Source organism: Colletotrichum siamense (assembly GCF_013390195.1).
Source record: "Colletotrichum siamense strain Cg363 chromosome Unknown KSG_Cg363_contig06, whole genome shotgun sequence".
In the NCBI taxonomy this organism is placed as follows: domain Eukaryota; kingdom Fungi; phylum Ascomycota; class Sordariomycetes; order Glomerellales; family Glomerellaceae; genus Colletotrichum; species Colletotrichum siamense.
The window spans coordinates 2,400,732-2,426,343 of record NW_023501019.1 but is presented as its reverse complement, the minus strand read 5'-3'; the positions used below and the strand labels follow the sequence as shown (position 1 = coordinate 2,426,343).

Sequence of the window (25,612 nt, the reverse complement as noted above, 5' to 3'; positions counted from 1 at the left end):
TACCAGGCAAAAACCAAGAATTGGAGGTGCCCGGTGTTCGGGCGGCACCCGTGGTCACTGGTGCCATCAGTGTATACGGCGTCTCTGCCCAGATCTGTAATCACAGCGCAAGATGAAATCGCGAAAGAGCCAAGCGCGGTTTTAGCGAAGTGCTTCCAGCTTCGTCTCCTGAAGCCTGAAGGTGGGCTTTCATCAACCCCTGGCCTGAGTTCCCCTCCCCACCTGCACCAGCTAGCATGCGCTTGACATCAGATCATTGAGCAGGCATTGTCAGCTGAAATCTCTGATCTCGCGGTTGGCTACAGTGGACGCGGCGCTCAGGCAGCCGAGCAGCAGCAGCAGCAGGCCATCGGCCGATACGCGGAGAGAGCGCTGTGTCCTCCAATGGAACCCCCCTTGCCCACACCGGTGACCGGTCGGCCGCAATTCCAGCGACGTCTCGTGTGTTGGGCGGTGAGCCGGACACTCCGGGCAGATGAGAAAGAAAAAAAACGGGGGGCCTGGGCGATGGGCACATTGTTGTGGAGCCGAATGCCTCGCGCCTTTCATTTGAGCCTCCCATCTCCTTCATCCGAACGGGTTCGACACAATTCCCGTGGCATGGTTGCCATGGGGAAATGCCCCGGATTTAGTGCAACGGGAACGAACGACGGTAGCAGCAGGAACATTGTCAGACAAATCAGAGCACATGCGCACATCAACATAATATGGCGTCATAGTAGAAGAGATGTTGCCCGTTCTTCATGCACCAGAGCTATCGAGACGAAAAGCGACATAGGTGTTTGGTAATAGAATGGCAGAATTTGATCTTGGCACGTTAAAAAATTCCTTCAGCAAGAATGGCACAGAGAGAAGCCCATTGCTGTACACACATATGCCGTGTTTTGTTGTCATCACCCGCGAATGAGGCGGACAACAACATGATGTCACAAGAAGCTGTTGTTCTGAGTGTTTGGTTAGTGAGCCACGGCAAATTTAATTGCCTGCCTGGCCAACCCCAGATGGGATCGGCGGTGTTTGCGTGTCCAACAGGATCAATCATCACGCCAACTGCTGCTGTTCTGTCGCACTCGCGACCCAGCTAGAAGGCGACCAGAAGTTCCCGTCTCCCAAGGGAAATCAAAATCCGAAACGACGCCAACGCAGGCCATGGGACGGCACGACGAATGAACCCCGAATGTTTTGGATTCGCTGCGCTTGTTTCCAAGGCAGGACGGCCGGCCGGCTGATATGGGATGTGCTGAGGTCTTGTGCTGATGCTGCTGCGACACTGGAGAGGGGGTAATCGAGATTGCGCGCATCATCATTTGGCGCAGGGTAGATAACGCGTCCTCTCGTCCTATCGGGGTTTTGCGCTGATATGAGGATGACGGGCAAACGCCGCAGAAGGAGAGGTCCACACCGAACGCCGCGTCAACATGATTGAACGACGACGCGAGAGTGTTTGAAGTGTATTGCTGTCGCAACACCAGCTTCCTAGACGGGGAGGAGGGGGGAAAGGTTGGTGATGACTGATGGGATGTGAAGGAGGAATAGTTTGGTAGGAATGGGCGTTGCGGCAGAGATTTTTTTTTGAGGCAGAGGAGGTATGCAGAAGTGGGGCGCCGCAGGACGGGAGAGGGCACCACGCGCGCCGCAGGCTATTGTTCGGGAGGTGTCTCGGCCCGATAAACCCTCACCTTCAAGACACGCGCTGCGCTGCCGGTGTGGGCCTCCGCTGGGACAAGGGTCTCCCATGCTCCGCTCCTGCCGTCGCCGATGCCGAATCTGATCGGGAGGGGACACAGGCAGGGCGGGCAGGGCAACTTGCGAGTTGAGGGGGAAAATAAATAATAGTTCTGGCCGGTTGCTATATGACGATCACAGCGCGTGCATGGCAACTGACTCCCAAACGTGCTCAGCCTCTGGAAGATCTCACTTTGGATAGAGGGTGTCGCCCACAACGTGAGTCGTGAGGCGTAGTATTTCCTGAGCCACCTCGTCTGGCCCAATCCAAACAGCTCACAGCTCCAGGGACACCCCCTCCAACACCTGAGGAACCCATGATGCGCGAATGGTTCTCCCGCTCTTGTCGCGTTCGATGCGAAAAGGAGGCCCCTGCACGCGACCTGTTTATATATCTTGATTAAGGGGTCCTCGCAGTTTCACCCTCGACATTGGACCGCTGCCTTCAGCTTCCCTTCCCCAGCTTTCAAGGGACCCGTTGGGGGCAACGCATGAATGAGGCGGGAGCTGTAGGGCGTAGTCCAATTTGACATACGAGGCTCTTGATTGACACGATGTGTGTGCGCGGCAGACTTTGTCCCTGCAAGACCACATTCGCCAGTACAATATTTGAACCCAGACGTGAAAACTGAACTTGTACGAGGCCGACAATTGCAAACCATCTCAGAGAAGTGTTAGTGCGGCAAATCCGTAGCCGGCAGCAAACAAGCGCTACAAGACAGAGTTTCCCGCAGGTATTGGTGACACACACATCAGGTGAGGCTGACATTCGTGTTTGAGTGATGATCGGGCAGGAAACTCAAAGACGTCGTCTGAAATGTCCCATCCATTCACTTTGGTGTATGTAAAAGTTGCCACCGCAAGCTCCTCTAAGAACTACCGCAAAGCGTAATGGCAACGAATGGTTAAGTTTTGAATGAAATGTCACTCCTTGTCTCTGATTGGCCAATACACGGCCAACCTCCGGTTTTCTTCCCGATGCCCGCCTTAGAGCGGTCTTCAACTCTCTGCATCTCCTTGATGTGCCTAGCAATTTGTTCTTGGACAGAAAATCAGTTCTAATAGATTCTTAATATCAATGCTTCAACTGTACGCTCAAAGATGTCCGCCCTCTCAACAAACGCAACGTCCAAGTCGGACTTGGCCCAGCACCAGCAACATCCTCCTGAGAAAACACACGGTGCCGGTGCAAGTCGCGATATTGAGCTGCAGCCAAGTCTCAGGCAGGATGGAACAACAGACGATACGTCTACTTTCAAGTCTCTCGGTGTTCTCGACCGCTTCCTGGCAGTCTGGATCTTTCTCGCCATGTTGATCGGCATCCTTCTGGGAAACTTCGTTCCGAATGCCGGACCGGCCTTGCAGCAAGGCAAGTTTGTCGGCGTTTCCGTTCCCATAGGTGAGTCCATAACTTGATTGACCTGCATAACAACCGAGTCTCTGACCCAGTCTAGCGGTTGGCCTGCTGGTGATGATGTATCCAATCCTGTGCAAAGTGCAGTACGAAAAGCTCCACGAGATATTCCGCGCGAGAGAAATCTGGATTCAGCTCGGCTTCAGTGTCGTCATCAACTGGATAATTGCGCCGTTTTTCATGGTATGTATTGCATTAGATCTCACTCGTACTGTAATGCTGACCTCCGACCAGCTTGCCTTGTCATGGGCATTCCTGCCAGATAAAGAGGGCCTTCGAAACGGTCTTATTCTCGTCGGCATAGCAAGATGCATAGCCATGGTGTTGATTTGGACCAGTTTGGTTCGTAGCAACGTTCCTCGCACATGTTCCTGTCACTTACTTACCGATGTTAGGCCAGAGGAGACGGCAATTACTGTGCCATTCTGGTCGCTGTCAACTCGTTTCTGCAAATCGTCCTCTTCGCGCCCGTTGCCTTACTCTTCATACGCGTCATCGGCCGCGACAACAGCATCTCGTCGATATCATACTCGACAGTCGCATCTGCCGTGGGCGTATTTCTCGGCATCCCTCTCGGCGCCGCGATAGTTACCCGCCTTGTGCTCCTTCACACCGTCGGCCTCAAGACGTACACCACCAAGATCATTCCCTTCCTGGCCCCGTGGTCCCTCATTGGTCTCCTCTACACGATCATCGTCCTGTTTGCCTCTCAAGGCTCACAGGTTGTCCACCAAATCGTCTCCGTCGTCCGCGTGGCAGCCCCGCTGGTCGTCTACTTCTCCGTCATCTTCTCCGCCACTCTCCTGGTATCCCGCAAGCTGGGCTTCCGGTATGGACTTGCTTGTACGCAGGCTTTTACAGCAGCCAGCAACAACTTTGAACTGGCCATCGCCATTGCGGTGGCTGCGTACGGCCCAGACTCGGATGAGGCGCTGGCCACGACTGTCGGCCCTCTGATCGAAGTGCCGGTACTCCTGGCCCTGGTATACTTCGTCAAGTGGTTCGCCAGACGACACGGCTGGGAGGACTAGGTCAGACTTGGGCGATGCAGTGGAATGCGCGCAATCCACATGCCGGTGTCATGGGTCCAAGAGCGTGCTGCAGCTAGCAAGGTTCGCGAGTGAGACGGGGCCGACGGGCTTGGACGGTGTATAAACCAGCGTATGAGTTGTCTGGTGCAACCTTAATCAGCGTTTAGTAGTGTGAAGTTGCTCCTAGAAGTCGATCCAACAGACAACGTGTCAGTAGAAACCGAAAAAGAGCTTTCGTTGCATCCAACGGTAGATATCACTTCGCCGTAGAGAAGTGTGTGTTGATGCCAGAGCAGTTCCGCGAGCGCGGACCCTGTCACTGAGCTGTCCAGGACCCTGAAGCGAGATGCGGGGACCTCCAACGAGTGAACCCCTGCCGGGCCTTAGCGCACGTTGCACCAAGCTGAGGTGACACAGAAGCCCAAGCTCCCTATCGGACAGTCCAATTGCCCCAGACAGGGCTCCGTCCCGACTCCGACCGCCGTTTGTAACCATCGTCACTCAACGACCTGCGAACCTCTACGACCTACAATCTTGAGGCCTACCTACCTCACGCATACCCGAAAACATCCACTCACCACAACGACAAGGGCACAATCGCCAGAAATCGGCCTTCTACAAACTCGTGCAGTTTCTCGATTTCCTCATCCACGCCCACGCCCCGAACCCTCTTATCGTTCGAAGCAGCTCCGCGCCGGAGCTCCCCTCGCGATCCCGCCATGGAGTCGCTTCCACGCGAGCTCATCGACCTCATCATTCAACAATGCATCGCTCTCGGCCCCAGAAACTTCGTGTGTGATCTGCGACTCGTGTGCAGGGCATTCGACCGCTACCTCAAGCCCTACGCGTGCAAGACAATCGCTCTCGAGTTCAGCCGACTGAGCAAAACGAGTCGCCGCCGCCAACCCGATATCGATGCCCTCCAGACGATCGGATACCACTGCAAGTCCGTGTATATAGACCTGATGGTACTTCGCGATGAGCGTAAGGCATTTCCCGTCACATCACGCGTGCCAATGCTGACCCTCGCCAGTGGAGGTCGAGTTCCTATCGACAATCTTCGATCGCATACCCTCCATGAAACCCTTCGTCCAGACCCTCCAGCGCGAGTACTGCATGTCCCCATCCTCGTTCACAACTATCGACTACCGCAATACTGTCGACACGATTCTCTTCAACTGCCAATTTGTCAACTCCCTCCGCCTCAACCTTCCCTTCCAGCTCGTCGGCCACCGCTGCAATGCCGCGACAATGATACTCGCCAACACCTTCTCCGCCTTCTCCCGTCGACCCGAAGACTCCGTTGCCCTCAAGACGCTTGTCCTCGAGAACGTATCAGACCAAGCCGTCGTGGACCTCTGGACGAACCCCTCCGACGTCCTCGCCATCATGCGCGCCATCCTCGAGCTCGAGCACCTCGTCATCTCCTTCCGCCGCCACGAAGTCGACCCCCCGCGGGTAGCCTTCTTCTCCACATGTCTCTGGGACCTCATCCGCAACGCCGACGTCCTCCAAACCCTCTGCCTTGCTGGCACCGACGACGATCGCCCCCCGCGCGGCTTGAAGCAGACGAAAGCATGGAACATGACCCTCGACGAATGGCGCGCTCGCGCCCTCCCCCCACCACAAGTCATACTCCCCTGCCTCACGGCCCTCGAGCTCAAGCGCGTCGAAGTCACCCCCGAAGTCCTCCGCTGTGCTGCCCGCAACTTCGGCTGCACGCTCCGCGAGCTCTACCTGAACGAGGTCTACCTCAAAGCCGAGCAAGGCCAGAACCTAAACGAGGACTCTAAGCAGATTCTCTGGATCGGCCTGCCGAATCAGCGCCCAGGTCTCGACGACGACTGGATGGCAATGACTATTCGCGAGTCCTGCCCGAAACTCCAAACCTGCCGCGCCTCCTTCCTCGGCTACGACCTCTACACCCGCGACGACTTGCCGCCATCTCCCGCTCCTTCGTCGCCTGACTTTGACTTTATCGACCCCTGTGGACTAGGCCGCTCCATTGCGCAGCGCTTCGTGGAGGTAGCTCTAGGCTACGCCCAGCCGCCGGCCATGGACGGTTCGCCGGTCTCTTACCTTCCCGCCCTCAGCTCAAATGACTACCTCCTGAAGCAGACGCGGCCACGCGCGCGCGCGTTGAGGGTGACCGAATACGACGTCAACGCGTATCAGACCGCCGTGCGCAACGTGACCAGCGGCTGGCAGCGCAGCATTGACGGCGTGTTTCCCAACTGTAACAGCGGGACGCTCGAGGAGTTGCACTACATTGCCGAGACCGCGTGCCAGGGCATGAACGAGATCCAGAGGCAGCGCAATGAGCACTTGAATCAAGGGGAAGGAGCCGATGGTGGTAATGGAGGTGACGGACCCGGCGATGGAGCCAACGGCGGCGCCGGAGCGGGAGGCGGCGGAGGACTTGCTGAGAACCTCCTTAACCTCAACTTTACAGAGGAGTAAACGCTGCGTTCATAACGAAGCTTGCGCCGACAGTTTAATTACTCGTCCAGAGGAAGGATCAAGCACGGAGTCATACGGAAAACGGTTTAGAAGGCGCAAAATGTTTTTATTGGCAGCGTTGGCCAGGATATCATGGGTCTCGTTTGGAGTTTTTGCTAGGATATTCATAATACCCATACTCCTGTTCTAGAAATTCAATTGCTCATAATGCCTTATGCCCCCTTTTCTTGCCCTTTATTGAGTGACAGGATGCCGAAGGCACCCGCGTCCTCATGCAGGAAAGCGACTAATTTCAAATATAGGAAAGATGAAAAGATGAATGCATGTTGCCACCCAAAAACAAACGTCAGCAGCGGTATATCCTGACGGCCTCGCTCGCTATGTCAAGATGAGTCCACACCTCCCCTCTAGTGTCCGTTAACGCCGTTCGATCCGTTGGTGCCGCCGTTCTGCTCCTTGACGGCCTGGTCGAGGGCCTGGAGGACGTCGCGGCGCAGGTCCTGGGCGTCCTCGACGCCGCAGCTGATGCGCACGAGATCGTCAAAGACGCCGACGGCCTCGCGCTGGTCCTTGGGGATGCCGGCGTGGGTCATGCTGCTGGGGACCTCGACGAGGGACTCGACGCCGCCGAGGGACTCGGCAAGGGTGAAGATCTTGGTCAGCTGGCAGAAGCGCTCGGCGGCGGCGTGGCCGCCCTTGATGCGGAAGGAGAGCATGCCGCCGCCCATGCCGTCGCGGTGCTGCTTCTTTGCGATGGCGCGGTGGGGGTGGGAGTCGAGGCCCGGGTAGTTGACGGCGATGACGTTGGGGGAGGCCTCGAGGGCGGTCGCGACGGCGGTGGCGTTGGTGGTGGCCTCGCGGGCGCGCAGGTGCAGGGTCTTGAGGCCGCGGTGGGCGAGCCAGCAGTCGAAGGCGGAGGGGACGGCGCCGATTGCGTTCTGGAGGAAGCCGAGGCGCTGCTTGAGGGTGTCGGAGTTGAAGGCGGCGACGCCCATGACGACGTCGGAGTGGCCGTTGATGTACTTTGTGACGGAGTGGACGACGATGTCGGCGCCGAGGTCGAGGGGGTTCTGGACGTAGGGGGAGAGGAAGGTGTTGTCGACGACGACCTGGATGCCGTGCTGGTGGGCCTGGGTGACGACGGCGCGGACGTCGACGAGGCGCAGGGTCGGGTTGGAGGGCGACTCGATCCAGACGAGCTTGGTCTGCGGGGTGATGTGCGCCGAGATGTCGACCTCGATCTCGGGGGTGAAGGTGACTTTCACGCCGTGGGCCTTTGCGACCTGGGTGAAGTAGCGGTGGGTGCCGCCGTAGACGTCCGAGACGGAGATGACGTGGGAGCCGGCGGCGAGGGACTGGAGGACGACGGCGGTGGTCGCGGAGCCGGAGGAGAAGGCGAGGGCGTACTTTGCGTGCTCGAGGGCGGCGACGGCCTGCTCGAAGTTGTCGCGGTTGGGGTTGCTGGAGCGCGAGTACTCGTAGACGCCGACGGGCTTGCCCACGCTCGTCTGCGCGAAGGTCGTCGAGAGGGAGATGGGCTCGATGACGGCGCCGGTGACGGGGTCATGCGGCGACCCGGCGTGGACGGCGAGGGTGCCGAAGTTGTGGACGGGCGAGGGCGCCCGCGGAGGGGTCTCGATGGGGTGCTCGGCGGGGACGGTCATGATTGCGGTCGGAGGAGCGTTTGTCGTTATTTTTTTTATTATGACGATGGAGGGGCTGTTGAAGGGGTCTTGGAGGGGTCCAAGGTGGGGTGAGGAAGACAGAAAGAGGATGTTGAATCTTGCGACTGGAAGGTCTTTTTTCTCCGTTGTCGAAGGAGAAGAAGAACAAGAAAAGATTCACAACAATTAGAAGAAATTGCTCTCGGCCCTTTTTGTGCGATCCAAATCGAGGGTAACCGAGTTCTCGTAAGCCGCGGGGTCTTGTTGAATTTCTTGTATGTTATGGAAAAGAGATGGTCGTCTCGTTCTCGAACGACAGGGTGGAAATTGGCCCCGCCCCTATGGATAGGTACCGCTCAGTCGGCGACTGAAAAAAAAAAAAAAAAAAGGGCGACGGTGCTTTGTGTCTGGGGTGCCCCAAGCTCGCGGAGGAATCGATCACGCAATCGCTCTCGCCTGCTGACCAAAGAGGCCGGTCTTGTATTTGTGTGAGTCAATGGGCCGGTTTGGGGAGGTCAATTGGCCGCCAGACCGGGCTTGGTGGTTTGTGGGAAATGGGCGCCGGCCGGGTCGAACTTCGTTCGCTGCGTACGTTCGTCGACGACGGCGGGATGCGACGGTTGAGTGCGGCAGGGTTGTTCACTGTCGGCCAGAGGGGTTCGCCAGGAGCGATGGCGCAATCCGGAGCTATGCAAGGCACTGGACTGTTGTAGGCAGGTTGGAAGGGAAGATTACGGGGGGGGTGGTAGGCTTGTTAGCTGGGCTGCATGTGCGGTAGATCGGTTGATCGGGAGCCAGTCTAGAAGACGTGGAGAAATCACTTTTTATATCAATGGTCACTGATGACGCCTTCGATCTGTGACACACCGCCTCATTCCAGATGCGATGAGCTGAGCTGAGAGCTGACTGTGTGTGAAGCTGAAAAAACAGTGTGTTGAGGATTGATGATAAAAACCGGTGAGTTTCGACGGGCTTCCGTCATCACAAATCCAGATGATGCACAATGTAGAGTTTGCGCCCTGCCTCGCCTTGATGGGCAGGTAATAGTACATTATCTTGCGCATTATCTGACTGGGTCGTGTCTGCTGCTATCGCTGCGATTGGCAGCTGCTAAGAGCTGCAAGCACGGAGAGACGGCAAATAGCAAGGGACCTCGGGGTCTTGGTTCCGCATGCTGACATATCCAGTTTTGCCATGTGCTGCTGATGGAATTTTGCGAGGTTAAAGCCGATGGCGCGTGTCTGGAAGAAGCTTAGACTAGATGCCCGGTTGACAAAGATGGTTCGATAAGTTGCGGCGGTTGGGAAAAGAGCTGGAGGGCAGAGACAACGAAGCGCATCTAGTTGCTCAAGACAGCTTCTCGATTGATCATCCGGTCGACTTAAATAGTACGCGAAATTGTCCCTTCACTCTTTCCTCTCTTCAGTCGGCGATTGCCCATTCTTTTACTCCAGTCTTGACCAACACCACCGCAAATATGGAGTTCATCTGACCCGGACGGAGAACGGCAGCCGAAGAGACCATGCGGGAAAGTGGGGCCTCAACGGCCAGCTTCGGCCTTCCGGGCTGCAATGACTAATAGCTTCCAGCGCTCTCCGCTTACATCATTCCCCTGGACTTTCACTCCGACCTGGACCCATGCCGTGCCATGTCATGTCTGCCCCGCGGCGCGCCCTCCTCCCACCTCCCGGGCTTGCAGTAGCAGCATTTCAGTTTCCTGACGGCCGTTCTGGTCGACTTCCACACCAAAAAGGCATTTCGCCTGATGTCGCTTGACACCGCTCCAAGCTTTTTCGTGTCTTGACCGTCAACTCTGTCCGGCCCTTCAAACACAACAAGTGTCGCATGCGCCTGGCGGCTGACTTGAACCTGTTCTCGTTGTTGACAGGCTGTTCTGTTCTTTCAACCCTCGTGGCCAGGGAGACGGAAAAGAATAAAAAGTGACAAATACTGGCACCAGGGACATTTTTCAAGCTTACCCATACCGTTGGATCCATCCTGTCACGGAGTTGACACTGCCTCGAGACGGAGTTTGCTGTTTTGACACGTGCAAGCGGGCAAAAGTTGCAATAATCAAATAATCCAGTATCGATCAAATATTGCCAGCGAACCTGGGCAAGCTGAATCCCGCCGGCTCGAAAGACTGCTTGCTTTCCTAACTGGGCAGGTCTTTCGCGCTGGGAAATCTGCCCGCTTAGCCGTGGTGAAAGCAAAGCACAAGGAGTGCACCTTGTCCCTCCCGGCGAGGCCCTGCGGGAACGGCGGAGAGGTCACATTAAGGTGTGATCTCCCTTAAGGTTGTTTCCTCTGAGATGAGCGCCTGGGTACGGCGGCCATGCATGTGGTGGAACTGGTGGGAGGGCAGCTCCGTCGCCTGGCTTGTCCGGGGCTCTCGCACATCATACTGCGCAGCCGCAGCCCAGAGAGAGAGATGCGACGGGGTCTGGGTCCGTCGCCCTCGATATAACGTCCCCTCATAGCTCCCTTCGTCTTAATTGCCCCTCCGCTCAGACTGCGCAAGGACGACCGTCTAACCCTTATGTAAGGCGAAGCATTCCGTCAGAGCCACTCCAGCAAGAACAGACAGACAGTGGACGGACGACGCCTATTCCCCTTTGGGCACTGCTTCTGTTTTTGGCATCATAAATACTGCCCGCCTTGGCCTGGACATCCCGGCATGTCACCAAAGTCACCCACGATGCTCGCGCAGTGAGTCAGGTGTGAAGCCGTTGACAGGCACTACCTCGTGCTTTTCCTTCCTCCTAACTGTTATGTACGCCCCGGCCCCGCCATCGAGATTGTCGCGGAGCAAGCCCACGACGAGCAGCATACTTTCAAGAGCCAGTCGGCCGAGACGGACGATGGCACACGGAGTGACCCGTCCACCACATTGATGAAGCCTGTTTCTGTGCCCTTGCTCTCGGTGCTTCTTGCCCATCGGACTTTGCGGCTGAGAGAACGAACGGCTGCCCATGAGCAAAGTCCGAATCTGAGGCAAAACTGACGGCAAAAGCCACGAGGGACGTGTCACAGGCTTGATGCGATGAGGCTCTAGACAAGCCTTACTTCTTCTCCTCCTCCAACCAGCCCGCGTTGCATTGCCATTTACGACGGCATTGACCCTCCCCACCGTCAAGAATTGGCGAGTGGTTGTCGTCAGGCTGGAATTCCGTGCCCGATGAATTATGCCATCCATGGCGACATTTCGGGGAGGGGGGGAGGAGGCTCCGCCCATCCATCATGGCATCATTTCTTGTCAGGCGTTTGTCAACGTTTCCAAAACCTCGAGGAGGGAGACAGACCGGGGATGCTGCCCGTTTCTCCAGGGTGTTCCCAAACATGCAAACGTCTGTGGGCGGCAACACCAACAACGTCAACAACACCCAACTACCCGGACCACACGCAGCTGCGCTGGCAAAAATAAAGGCCTTCTAGAAAGAAGTTGCTGCTGGTTGCACAGCTGGACGCCAATGTATCACAAGCCCGCCTGCCCTCTCACAGACCAACTTCGGGCCAAACCCTGGAACAACCTTGAATCGCCTTCCTCCCCAGGATGTTTCAATTTGCATGTGCTGCGGGCTGCGGCTTATCGACGCAGCCCCCAAGCCTCCCAGATCTACGTCAGCCCCTCCCCTCCCCCGTCCCGTCACACCACTCGGATGGCCTGCTCTCCGACCCAATTGCAAACTCCATGTTCCTGCGCGCACCACCTCCCGCCTGTAATTCCAGCTCGCTGATTCGTCCATGACGACCATCATTGGACCATGGATGGCATCCCCGGGTCGGCACTAGCAGATCGGAGATCATACAGGTTGGAGATAATCAACGACACGTTTTACAGGCACGACACGGAAGAACAGCGCAGCAACGATGGCCCACAGCCGCCGCCACTTTCCAGAGCCAACCCAAGGCGGTGCATCAACGGGGTATGGAACTCGCGTGTCAATCACCCATCTGCCGATGTGAATAACAGGTAGGCGGGCCGTGCCACATATCATTATCAGCCATGATATCGAGGCTTTTGCCCCGCGGGCGCGAGGAAGGGATACCTACCGGTCGGGGTTCGGTGCGTCTCTGGGCAGCAGGACGCTCGGAGTCGGGCTCATGAGTCTCGTTCGTCCGACGTGAGGCCCTTGCCTGCTGTGCAACATGGTGGCACACAGATTTCTGCATGGCTGCAGGCCGCCCGGACCGTTCAAGGCTCGTCATCCCCCTTCCCGACTCATGTCGTCGACTTCAGACTTTCCGGCAACGGTGCCGACGTGAGAAGTTTTGGAAGTATCGGGCGACCGTAGAGACCAAGTGGCTGGAGAGAAGCTGGTGGGGGGGATGGCCACGACAGGGCTGAAGGGAGTACACGGTAGTCTGGCTGCAAGAGCAGGGGGGGCCATCGACACCCATGCTGGGTAGATGATTGGAGTCGTGGGCGAGAACGACAGGCAACGCAGAGTTTGGCAGCGCAACCCACGTCCCCTCCGTTCAACTCCGTTCCGCCCGTCCACCCGCCCGCGCTCCGAGAGTGAAGCATGTTTTGTGAATGGTGATGTCTCGACCAATCTGTCATGTTCTCGGCCACGCCTGTCTGGCAAGACGTCCGGCCCTCGTCCTGGAGCGAAACGCAGAGGCGGGGACCCTGGGGTAGTGAAGCTTCTGTCTCTGGCGAGTTTCCTTGCACATCACGGCAGCACGGGAAACGAGTCCGGTCGTGTTTGTTCGTTGTGCTGTTCGTCAGTGATTACGCAGAAGCTCCGTGGATGCAGTGGGGGCAGACAGGCAGGATTGAGGTTGATGCTCCGTGGGCGAGGCTATCATGAAGACTCAAAAGTCAAGTTACTGGAACCCCTGTCACCGACGCAGATCCGACCGGGCAGTTTGGCCGTTGCATATGCCCTGGACCCATGAGCATGGACGTTTGTTTTTCCTGCTGCCCGGGTGCTGACAGTGCACTTGCTGCAAGTTGGTGCGAGAGTGCAGTTGCAGTGATGGTCGGGACGGGGGTGAAGCTGGCACAATACGGCGTAAGTGTCGGGTTCGTACGCCGTAACTCGTACCTTATTCTGGGGGTGACGTACCGGGCAGCGGCGGCGACGGCACGAGACCCGTGGCAGACGGGATTGATGTTATGCGCGAACGCACATGTCAAGTGAAGCTGAGCGATTGTTTACTTGTTCAGACTTTTGATGACAGTTTCTTGCCGTGCCTATCCCGGACAGCTTCGTGAAAGACGTCGGGCAATTGGTGTGGTAGTTGGAAGATGTTGGATGTCTCTATACACTTGGTGTTTTCGTCAAGTAGGTATGTACAAGGACAGGCAAGCAGGCAGGACATTGAGGGACTTAACTTGTAAATTAGTACAGAGTACCAGAAGGGAAATATTTGTTGTCTGCAGGTGCCACACGATGCCTGCAGACAACCCTGGAGGACGCATGGTGTCCGTCGATTCCGCGACGGCGCGTCCACTTTTCGTCGCCTGCCGGCTCCGCGAATCGTGGGTGGTGGTGGATCGTCGGCGTGGGCCGTGGTGTGGCTGAGCATGACACTGACGGGACGCATTGTCCCTTGGACAGCTGAACTGGACGGCAAGCGGGATTAGACTTGATGGCAGAAGGGAGAGAAAGGTCACCATCTGGTAATATGTGTCCGGTGGCGGTTTGCTTGTCGAGGTCGGTTGTCGAGGTGTCGAGAACGTGGATGTGTTCTGCTTCAGCAAAGTTCCAATGAAATTTCCATTGCGGGGCCCCGAATTGACGGGCGGGCAGTGACACCGCCCACGGCCGCTGCAGCCAGTGTCAATGGGGCGCGCTGGGTGGCCCGTACCCCCTTTCTGCCCTATGCGGGCAACGTAGCGCTAGCAAGTTCCCACCTAAGTACCTACCTCAGCAGAGGAGGTACGAAGTACTTTCCATGCCTTCTGAGCAAGAAAAAAAAAAAAAGAAAAAAAACCAAACATCCATCTTTTCTTTCCTTCTTCTACCGCTGCCCCCCTGCTCCTCCTTCACTCCAAAACTTGAGGTGGATTTGACACCGTCCGCGACGCCAACTTGGACACCCACTCTCGCATACCTCTTTCTTTTCCAGCGTGCGCATTGCATTGCTGCTGCTGCTGCTGCTCGTTGCGGGCGATCGCGGAGCTGTCCCGTCTCATTTCGCCAGCTGTTCCCCCCCACCTGGGCAGCCAGTAAACATCTAAAAATTACAAACGGACAATCAACGTCCATCCATCTTACACGTCGTCTGCACAGCCATCATCACCAACGCAGGCGGTGCGGATACCCTCCCGTACCCGCCTTGCCTTAACGGTCCCCCCTGTCCTTGGAAGTTGGAGAGAGGAGAGACAGACAACGGCCTGGTACAGATATCCGCCGTCGAGGACCCCCAAAGAGACAACCCGGGCGGACCACGCAGACCGGACCCAAACCACCCCCAGAACCCCGTCCATTCCAGGTCACCTTGACCCCGAATCGCCATCTCCACCACCACCTACAACTTGTCCAATCTTTTTCCTCCTGCCCCCGAAACCTCGAATCCGTCACGCACACACACACCACACTCCGCTTCTTTTTTCCTTTCCTCTCTCTTCCCACTTCCTTCTCGCTTCATGCCTCCTCGCGTATGCTGGCCCTTTAAAGACACCAGGTTCGCCCCATCTACTGCTAGCTCCCGCCTCCTTAAAAAGCCCTGAACCTCTGTCTGTCATGCACCTCGCCCTGTCACCGCCTAGCCCCCGCGAGTCCACCACCACCAACACCTCGACGTCAACACCGCCGCCTCGTTGACGACACGTGAAAGCCCAACCCACCTTCATCTCACTTTATAGAGTGGACCTCCCGACATTACGACCCGAGAATTGGCTTCTACGTTCATCAACACACACACCTTCTCAATATGCCTCCCAGGAGATCTCACAAAAAGTCGAGAGCCGGCTGCAAACGGTGCAAGTCGCGCAAGATCAAGGTAGCTCCTACCCCCTGCCTGTCCGCCCCGCGTCTCTGCCGTCAGTCGCAATGAGCACAATCTAACCTCGACCCGTGATAGTGTGACGAAGTACACCCAAGATGCGGCAATTGCGTGAAGCACGGCGTGCCATGCGACTTCGAGAACCCCGATATGTTTGACGAACTCCTCACCGCCTTGACCCCCTCCAACACCGCCGCATCACAATCCCCCATCGACAGAGCCTCTTCGACCGCGCCCTCCCCTTCTGCAGGAGCATCGCACCGCGCAAAGACGCCCTCCGTCTCAGGAGGCTCGCCTCCCACAGCATCATGCACGCCGCTCTACACGACCCCCGCCAATGCAGCCATGTCCTCTACCACGGCACCCAATAACCGCCTCTTGGAACTGCGATTGATGCACCAGTTCACCTCCATGACCTCCCGAACCCTTGTGGTCAACACCCCCGCCACCCACGACATCTGGCAAAACACCGTGCCAAGGCTTGCCTTTGGCGGTGCGAGCTACCTCGCCGATGCCATGCTGGCCGTTGCTGCCCTGCATCTGCGCTCCTTCAACCCGGACGACAAGGCTCTTGTGAGAGCGTCGCACTCATACATGGCCTCGGCGCTGGCCGCCTATTGTTCATGTTTGCAGAACGGCATCACTGAGGCCAATGCCGAGTCGCTCTTCCTCACCGCGGCTCTGATCGCCTTCTCGTCGACCGCCACGCGAATCTTTATCCGGGACGAAGCCGACCCGAACGACCCCTCCAGCGCCTACTCCTTACCCCTCTCTTGGTTCCACGCGTTCCAGGGTGTCAAGACCGTGGTAGCGACTTCATGGCCCTGGATCCGCAACAGCGGCATTGTCATTCCCATCATCGACTCTCAGCCCGTCCTTCAGCTCGACCTGGACGCGACCTCGCCAACCTCGTTCTTTGGCAAATTGCTGGACAATCTGGAGGACGAGCTGCAAGGTGAAGACGCGATCATGGCTATGTCCACAAGACAGTCCTACCAGCACGCCGTGGCCGTCCTCAACTGGGCTCACAAGCTGCCGCACCGCGGTGCTGCCCTCGCATTCCCCGCCACGGTATCGAAACGCTTCATCGAACTCTTGGAAGAACGGCGTCCGCGTGCTCTGACTATTCTGGCGTGTTTCTTCGCGCTCCTCAAGGGTTACGAGTCGGCAGTTTGGTGGCTTGAGGGCGTATCTCGTAGGGAAGTCATGGGCATCGTCTCACAATTCGAGGCAACGAGCCCGTGGTGGGCACACCTCGAGTGGCCTGTACGAATTGCCCTCTACAAGCACTCCATTATCCCACCGGAAGTCTGGGGCTCAGACTGGGTGACCGAAGAAAGCAAGGCCGAGAAGGGACACAACATGACGGCCGAGTCATTTGTCAACCACATTGAAATCCTGACGGGCGTGTTTGCAAAGGCGCAACCGCAGATGCCGGTGCCCGTCTCCACGCATGCAGTGTAAGCGAAACAGCTGGCTATGACGCGACCACGAATGTATGCACAAACAAAGCCATTATCAACATGTGTAAATTTCAAGATTGGGAAATATCTTTGGGTCGGCTGATCTGAACGGCACATACGAGCGGTGTGGGAGTTTCGGGGATCGGGAGACTACGGGAGTGGTCAGAAGAATGAGCATGGAGCATTGGAAAGGTTGATTTTTGTCGGGTTCATCTTTTTGTTTTCTTGCGGATCACAGGCCGCCAGGAGAATATCTAAGGCGGATACATCATCACATATAAGGGGTACTTGGGATGGGATTTCACGGATTTAGCATTCATGTCTTACGGCTGGGGAATTCTTTCACGGTGTTCAACATGGAATATGGTATATACAAAGGCTGATAGCGGGGTTCTACAGCCTGGAACAGCTCAGACAGAGCACACATGGCATTTTCAACCTTACGACACTGCTTGTCTTCTTTTTACAAAATAAACATGAAATTGAGATGACATCATTGGCCTTTGCAGACGTTGGGAAAACCAGTTTGAGCATATTGTATGTAAGCACGCAACGAGGGGTTCCCCTGACTGGGAATCAATACGCGAACAGACTCGCGAGACGCCAGCCATGTGCGGGAAGAGCGTTAGCCAAACATGCCATCTGGGCTTCACTCAGCTGCAGAATTGACAGCTGCTTCTCGGGGGACCACCACCATCAATCTTGCGGCAACGTCCTGTTCGGACGGCATTAGCGTGATTTCCCGTTCGCCCTCCATCACACATCATCACGGTTTACGCGGCGGTGTTTCCGAGGGCGTGAATGCCGAGGCGTGGATGGATTGGGGAAGTGTAAATTCATGCAACCATGTGGTTGAACACCGCGGTGCTGCGGCGCCCCAACTTGGCCGTTTCGCGCGGACGGCCGAACGGCCTTGCCTTGTCATCATGCAAGTCATCTTTTTTGACTGTACGTCATGGCCTTGTCAGGCGGGTCCCCTTCTTTTCTCCTTGCTAGTTGTCATCTGGTGTTAGACTTACATCGCCGCGTATCTGGCCGATCTCCGTTGCTATGTGTATGATCGATGCCGAGGTTCGACGACAGAAGTATGCATGTATCCCTGCGCCTTGCAGGATAAAGATAGAAGTGCGTCCCTTTTTGGCAAATCAGTTCGTGCGTGATGCCTATCCACGTGTAAAACCTTGCCGCGCAACGGTGAGGCGATCTGTAGATGTATGTTGGGCTCGTGAGATGGATTCCTTCCATATGGGAGCCCGGCAGTGGGGACCTCGGAGGCGGCGGCGGCGGCGAGTGGAGGTCTTGCTCCGCCTCCCGCGGGGAGAGGTGGTTTGCGCCCGTGGAATGACTCGGCGCAGGCAGGATTTAGAGGTGGTGGGTGTTTTAAGGATATGCCGGAGGCTTTTCTTGCCTCATTCGACCACTTGCGGCACGTCGGGCGACCCAGCTGGGTGTTTAGTTTTCTGATCGCCTTTCTCTCTGTATTATGCCATCCTATGGGGGACGCGTACGCTATGAAGTCTAAATAAGAGTTGGGCACGAAGGAAGGGAGCGGGAGGATCTGCCGGCGCCGTGATCCTTAGTCTCCGGGTGGCATTGCCCTTCCCGAGTTCCCCGATGAGATTACCTCATTCGGTGGCAGTTTTGACAGGAACTGCCAAGGCCTGCTTACGGCGGACATCTTGCCGTCAAAAAAAAGGCAAAAGGATTTAGGATTGTCGTTGCCGCCCGAGGTGCCCGAAGCAAAAGCCTACTTGCTATAGGGATTTGGGGTTGGGGGAGGGGGTTTGAGAACGGGTTTTGACTCGGCATGTGAACCCGCCCGTGTGGGAGGTTGCCTCGTGTCATTCGGGAGCTTGGGGAGGAGGGGCAGGTGGGTTGGCTCGTGTGCTTCGGTTCGAAACTCTTTTCCCATGTGTGCAGTTTGGGAATAGCACCGCCCCCCGCGAGAAAATTGCTCTTTGGGAGCCGCACCCTGACGGCCCTGTCAGACGAATTGGGGAAGCTGACCTGGACTGACATGTTCCTTCGCGAGAAAGCTTGATATCTGACTGAGGTGGCATGTGACTTTGGTTCTTGTTCTTCACGGTCACGAACCTACCGAACGCCGATTGATGCAAATATCTACGCTGGTGATATTGGTGGCGATGCTCGCGTCAGCACTCTTTTTTTGAGTTGCATTCCATCCGGCAGGCTTCTGTAGAGCTTCATTTTTAAAGTTGACATCCCGTTGGCGTATCACAGATCCGAATGGACTGTTCGCATTTTACGTTTTTGGAGATGCGAACGGTAAGTAGGTAGACAGCCCTTTGTCAATGATAAACATTTCTTGACATTGAGGCAAGTTTTGAAGGGCTGGACGGTATTTGAGTTCTGTGTCGTGGAAAAGGCGAGATTGTGCGAGGTGTTCGGACTACTCCAGGCGTCCGTCGCGTCCAGTCGTTGCCGCAGCCCAACCAGAGAGCCTGCGAACCCTGAAGCGGCCACCACGAGCCTATCATTACTCGCGAGGTTTCTCAGTTGGGGAAGTGTTGCTGATGGGCTGGTGAATTGGGCGCTGCGCTGCGAACCGGAGGGATGAGGATCGTGTGCGTGATTGGTGCATCGTGCTCGGCACATCTTTGCTGACGATGTTTCTAGAAAATGTTTGTTTCTAGAGACCTGTGAACTGCGAGACTTAGTCTCGTGTGCATTTGATTGGTGCGCATGGGGTTCCGGCCCATCGTGAGAATTGACGGTTTAGTTCGGCGGAGTCTTGGTGCTCGCGCTTTGCTGCACACGGCGTTTGCGGCCGTGGTCATGTGTCGTTGATGGGTGTTGTGTCGCCGGTAGCGTGTGTGGTGGGTTGAATAAGTATTAGCAATCAATAGTTTCCCCCCTTGTCGAGGATGATCATGGGTGGGAAATATAGTTCCTGGTGCAACTCTGGGGTAAGAAGGCACGAGTGTGTTGTCGTTATGGGGGCCGTACCAAGAAAACTACTGCAGCGCGCAAACTCTACTGACGAGAGTCATGAATCGAGTCATCAACTCTGTTGCGACCCCGGCGAGTTGTGATCTTGAAACAATTTGTTTTTTTGGAGAGGGAGTCGGTGATGGTCATCTGGGGAAAGAAGAGCCTCTATCACGGCCGATAACACGGAGAATTGATAAGGCACAACGATATCAGAATACCTATCAGAACGGGAAATAAACGGCCTGGAAACCACGCGAGAGGTTCGGTTATCCGTGTGCTGCTCAAGTTCGGATCAAAGGCCCCGATCTACCTTAATTCAACACCACGCCCCTTCGCTTGCATTCTCAAAACAACCGGCGCCGGCTTGCCGTCATTTAAAGACAAAAAAGGACCATCAGCACAAAATGGCTGCCCAGGGGAACTGAAACGGGCCGCAGCTCGGAACAGCCCAACGCTGGACCTCCAATTCCGGCAGCGTGCTCCTCCACCCCCGGTAAGCTCGGTCCTTTTTCGCTCTGCATTCGATATTGGCCCGCTTTCCGCTCCTCTCTTTCTAACCGGGGGTCTTGGACGACCAAGACCAACGGCACATAGATTAAACATCGGACGGTCTTGCACCGCAATAAGGGCACAGCACGTCGGTTATTGACCAGGGAGGCTGTTTACCCTGAGGAAATCGCGATTCGTTCTACGGGGACCAGCCTCACAACAACCAACGAGGAGAGCGAAAAAGGGGGAGGGTGTTGGCAGGAACGAGTAGTGGTATTCAGCACCCCCCTGTCTGTTCTTCAGCACCCTCTTAAGCTTAATCAGGTATCTCTTATAGCGCTACTATATCTCACGAAGTTATATATAAGCTAAGAAGTTAGGGCGTAGTTATATAATATTCTATTACTTTAGGAGATAAAGTAGTATAGTATTTTAGTAGTAATATATTAAGCTATTATATAATAAAAAAAACTTATATTATAATTAAAATATCTTTTTTTTATATTAGTAAACCTTTTATATTATAGCTCTATAAGATCCTACTCTTAATAGCTTTATTAAAAAGGTTTATTAGTATTAATATAGCTTTAGTTATAATATAATTAAAATAAAGGCGAAAAAAAATATATATAGAGTTATAATTTAGTAAGACTTAATATATAACTATAATAAGTAACTAAAGCTTTTAAAAGTAATTAATAGAGATTTAAAGATATTAAAAATAAGCTATAAGTAGTTAGGAAGAATTATTATAGTTAGGAATAAATATATATACTTTATTATTAATAATAAGTATAACTACCCTACTTTTAAGCCTAAGTACTTTACTATAAGCTATAACTTTTATACTATAAGTAAGCGTAAAGTTAGTAAGAAAGTAATTAAGGATAAAGTAAAGTTTTTTTTAAAAAGTAGTAAGTTTACTTTAAGGGATATTACTACCTAAATTAAAGAGAACTTAAATATATTAATTTAAGAGTAAAATATTTAGAATATCTAAAAGTAGCTATAATAAGATAAGTATAACCCCCTCTTATTAACTTAGATCTTTTTATATAAATTAGAGGGTAATAATAATATTTAGTATATTAAAGTTTATTATAATACTAAGATAAGTAAAATTAATATAGTGTTTTAAATATATATATAATACTTTAAGATATAGAAGAAAAATCTAGAATTACTAATAATAGATAATATATATAAAGTTAGTAATAGTTTATAGTTAAATATAGTAAAAAAAAGCTTATTAGAGGTAATAAATTAATTAATTTAATATATTATTATTCTAAATAAATAGTATAACTACCCTCTATATAACGTTTAATATAGTTTTCTACTTAATATTAAGTGAGGATATAGTTATATTTAAGTAAGTTCTATATTAGCTATAAAAAACTATAATTATAGAGGAGATCCCTCTATTAAAAGTAATTTTAATAGATTTTAATAAAGCATTAAAAAAAGCAGTAAAAGTTATTTTTAAGGTAGTATTATAATAAATTTACTTATAATATATACTAAAAAATATAGTATTAAATATTAAGTAAAAATAGGATAGTATTCTAGAAGAAGAGTTAGTTATAGTATTAAATCTATATAATACAGCCTTATAGCCTTATAATAATACTTAGATTAATAATAAATCTAGTGAAATTAGAGCCTCTAATTAGCTTAATTTAACTAAAATAAAGCTAGAAAATTTTAATAGCTTTAATCTTAAAGCTAATATCACGCTTAATTTAGTTAATAAAGCCTCTAATATTATTACTACCTAAGTTATATATTAACTTATCCCTCTAGAATTTCTACTTAATAATAACTCTACGCCTCTATAACCTATTAATAATAACCCTCCTCCTCTTATAATTATCTCTACTACTACTAATAATAACTATAAATATTTTACTAATAGATTTCTCTACGCTTAGAAGTTATACTACTATATAGCTACTAAGGAAGTATTTAATAAGTATTAAACTAAGCTCTATTAGTTTTTTAAAGACTAACTATAGCTTATTAACTACCTCTCTAAAACCTATTTTCTTTTTTATTAGTAGTTTATAGAGTATATAGTAAAAAATCTATATAATTATAGTATTAAAGTTATATTATATATTAAGTTAGCTTATATAAAGCTTAAGAGTTATTTATATAACTATCTCTCTAACCTCTATAAGCTTTATAAAGCTATTATTAATATAGTAAAGTATAAATAATACTACTACTATAATTATATTAGTAATAAGAAACTTTAGTTTAAACCTACCTATTATAATATATCTATAATATAGAATTTAGTATTTTAAGTTAGTTTTAAGGTATTTAATATAATTTAAGTATAGTTTAAGGTAGTATAGAAGGTTTTCCTTAATAAATTATATATATAGCGCTTCTTATATTATATTAGCTCTTTTTTAAAGTAGTAGGGGCTATTTTACTACTATAACCTTCTTAACTACCTTAAGAGTTATAATACTAAGCGTCTATTAATATATAATAATACTAACTACTATTAATAGCTAGATTAAACTTTAGTTTATTTATATCTACTATTTTAGTTAAAATAATAACTAATACTATATTTTTAACCTAAGATTATTACTCTTTATAAAGTAATATATAAACTTAACCCTAATATTATTAGGAACTATATTAACTACTAGTAGGTAGTGCTAGTTATTAATAATAATAATATACTTTTTAGTAAGCTTATATAGCCTTTTAAAGGCTTTAATTTACTAATAGTTATTAACCTTTATAATATATTAATATACTATAAGCTTTTTAGCTAAGAGTAAAGTATAGTACTAACGCTTATACTATTAGTTATATTATTATTAACTATATTAATTATATAACTATAAAAAAAGCGAAAAATAGCTATAGAGAAGGCTAATAAAGCTCTTACTACTTAGTTATAAGTATTAATATAAGCTTTAGTTAATATATTAATTTAGTAGTAATTTAATTAAGTTATCTCCTTATTTACTATATAATAAGTATTACTATTATTAGTTTTTTATTACTTACTACTTTCTCTAATCTTTTAGCTTTTACTTTACTAAAACTATAACTAATTATTACTTTAGTTTTAGTTTAAGTTAATATAGCTAAGCTAGTATTACTTAATACTTCTATAGCTTTTAAATTAATAGTAGTATTATTAGTAATATATTTAGTAAGTATTATTACTACTACTACTTCTAAAGCTTCTATAAAATAGTTTTAAGTAATTTAAGTAGTTTTAGAGCTACTTTAGCTACTTTAGTAGTTAATTAATAAATAAATAAAAGCGTTATATAAGTTACTTTATATAATAATTATTCTAATATAGCTTACTGTTAATTTTTATTTATAACTGTGATACCCTAAAAGATGCCCGATTAGGCTTAAGAGGGTGCCGAAGAACAGACAGGGGGGTGCTGAATACCGCTACTCGGCAGGAACTCCCAAAGAGCGTTCGCTAAGTCTCTAGGAACGGCAGCAAACTGTGGAGAAACATTCTGCTGATTGGAGGAGTCGAGATGTTCCTCATGGGACCTCCTCCCAGGAGGTAGCGCGATGAAACGTCAAGCCGGCTGAGCAGGTCGTCGACCGACTCCACTGTGGTTCAAGCGGACGTCAGCGCCTGTTTGGCTGTCAAAGTTGGGTTTTTCTGCTGGCGGTAGTGCCGCTGCTCGCTGGCAGGCGGGAGCTAGACTCCTTTGCGTGTGGTCAGCAGTCCGGTATTGCTCGTTAAAGCTGCGGGCAATATGTCTGAAGCAGAGGGATGCCTGTCAGCTCCTCTGTCTGTCACTCTAACGGTCGACATATCGACAGGGATGGGGGTTGCTATACGAGAAACTGGGTTACACGCCTTCCCGCTCCCCGTCGAGGCGCCTAGTTGATGAGTTGCAGTTTACCATGATTGCTCCGGTAGTTCGGGAAAGATGGAGAAAGGCCCTGATGGAGTTCTTGGGATCCCATCAATTAGGGAGATGAAGGGGTGAAAGGGGTTGATGGCGCTTGGTGTTGATGGCGAGTCCTGAACTGCTGTATATACCACTCCTGAAGACCAGACGAAAGGCGAAGACTTCCTCTTCGTCTCTCTTCCAGTTCGTCTTCCCCCCTTTTTTTTGTTTTCTCGGTTTGCCCAGCGGATACCCCAGAGCAGATCCGATCTCCGATCCGAAAGGACAAGCCCGCCAAGATGCTCGCCTCCGTAGCCTCCGTCTTCCTCCTCGCCGTCTCCGCGGCCAACGCCGCCCTGACCTACAAGGGCGCCGACTGGTCCTCGGTCACCATCGAGGAGAAGGCCGGCATCAACTACAAGAACTCGGCCGGCGCCTCGCAGTCGCTCGAGGTCATCCTCAAGGGCGCCGGCGTCAACTCGGTCCGCCAGCGCGTCTGGGTCAACCCCTCAAACGGCGACTACAACCTCGACTACAACCTCGCCCTCGCCAAGCGGGCCAAGGCCCAGGGCCTCTCCGTCTACCTCACGCTGCACTTCAGCGACACCTGGGCGGACCCGAGCAAGCAGGGCATCCCGTCCGGCTGGCCCACCGACATTGAGAACCTCAGCTGGCGCCTGTACAACTACACGCTGCAGGTCAGCAACGCCTTCCAGAGCGCCGGCGTGCCCCCGGCCATCATCAGCATCGGCAACGAGATCCGCGCCGGTCTGCTCTTCGAGACGGGCCGCACGTCCAACATGTACAACGTCGCCCGCCTGCTCAACTCGGCCGCCTTCGGCATCAAGGACTCGACCCTCAGCCCCAAGCCCAAGATCATGATCCATCTCGACAACGGCTGGGACTGGAACACGCAGAACACGTGGTACACCAACATGTTGGCGCAGAACCAGCTGACTCTTGCCAACTTCGACATGATGGGTGTTTCGTACTACCCCTTCTACAACAGCGCCGCCACTCTGGCCTCCCTCAAGACGAGCTTGACCAACATGGCGAGCAAGTGGGGCAAGGAGATTGTCGTTGCCGAGACGAACTGGCCTACGGCGTGCCCGAGCCCGAAGTACGCCTTCCCGAGCGACCTGAAGGACATCCCGTTCTCCGCGGCCGGACAGACGACCTTTATGACGAGACTTGCGGCCGTTGTTGCAGGAATAAGCAACGGAAAGGGAATCTGGTATTGGGAACCGGCCTGTTCGTAGCCCCTTTTAACCTCTAGATGAAGTTATACTGACTTATTTGATGTAGGGGTTGATAACCAGGCGTTGGGATCAAGCTGTTCGTCAAACACGATGTTTTCGTACCCGGGCAACGCACTGTCGAGCTTGAACGTTTTCAAGAGCATTTAAGTGGGTCCAGCAAGAAAAAGCATCCATCAGATACCAGGAAAGAGTTACGAATGGAAGGCGTGGTTGAGTGGTCGTCGACCTTATCTGAGGCGAGGTGTTGTGGAGGGTGTACATACCGGACGCCGGCCCAAAGGACAGGGGCTGGCTACTTTCGCCCG

At 52.1% G+C, this 25,612-nt stretch overlaps 5 protein-coding genes across 5 annotated transcripts; 4 read left to right on the top strand and 1 right to left on the bottom strand.

Annotated features, from left to right (window-relative positions):
• Positions 1 to 2,826: 2,826 nt before the first annotated feature.
• Positions 2,827 to 4,170, top strand: acr3 (Arsenical-resistance protein Acr3; the record flags this gene model as incomplete). The annotated part of the gene is made up of 4 exons (XM_036641479.1): positions 2,827 to 3,124; positions 3,180 to 3,322; positions 3,374 to 3,481; positions 3,535 to 4,170. 4 exons carry the CDS (start codon positions 2,827 to 2,829, stop codon positions 4,168 to 4,170), a joined length of 1,185 nt encoding a protein of 394 aa, XP_036493625.1.
• A 719-nt stretch (positions 4,171 to 4,889) lies between these two features.
• Positions 4,890 to 6,630, top strand: CGCS363_v009629 (uncharacterized protein; the record flags this gene model as incomplete). The annotated part of the gene is made up of 2 exons (XM_036641478.1): positions 4,890 to 5,154; positions 5,204 to 6,630. 2 exons carry the CDS (start codon positions 4,890 to 4,892, stop codon positions 6,628 to 6,630), a joined length of 1,692 nt encoding a protein of 563 aa, XP_036493290.1.
• A 407-nt stretch (positions 6,631 to 7,037) lies between these two features.
• CYS3-0 (Cystathionine gamma-lyase) lies at positions 7,038 to 8,294 on the bottom strand (the record flags this gene model as incomplete). The annotated part of the gene is made up of 1 exon (XM_036641477.1): positions 7,038 to 8,294. One exon carries the CDS (start codon positions 8,292 to 8,294, stop codon positions 7,038 to 7,040), a length of 1,257 nt encoding a protein of 418 aa, XP_036493650.1.
• Positions 8,295 to 15,179: 6,885 nt separating this feature from the next.
• CGCS363_v009627 (Sterol uptake control protein 2) lies at positions 15,180 to 16,715 on the top strand (the record flags this gene model as incomplete). The annotated part of the gene is made up of 2 exons (XM_036641476.1): positions 15,180 to 15,248; positions 15,330 to 16,715. The coding sequence occupies 2 exons, from the start codon at positions 15,180 to 15,182 to the stop codon at positions 16,713 to 16,715; spliced, it is 1,455 nt and encodes a 484-aa protein (XP_036493835.1).
• A 7,632-nt stretch (positions 16,716 to 24,347) lies between these two features.
• Positions 24,348 to 25,307, top strand: GANA-1 (Arabinogalactan endo-beta-1,4-galactanase; the record flags this gene model as incomplete). The annotated part of the gene is made up of 1 exon (XM_036641475.1): positions 24,348 to 25,307. One exon carries the CDS (start codon positions 24,348 to 24,350, stop codon positions 25,305 to 25,307), a length of 960 nt encoding a protein of 319 aa, XP_036493836.1.
• Between the last annotated feature and the right edge of the window lie 305 nt (positions 25,308 to 25,612).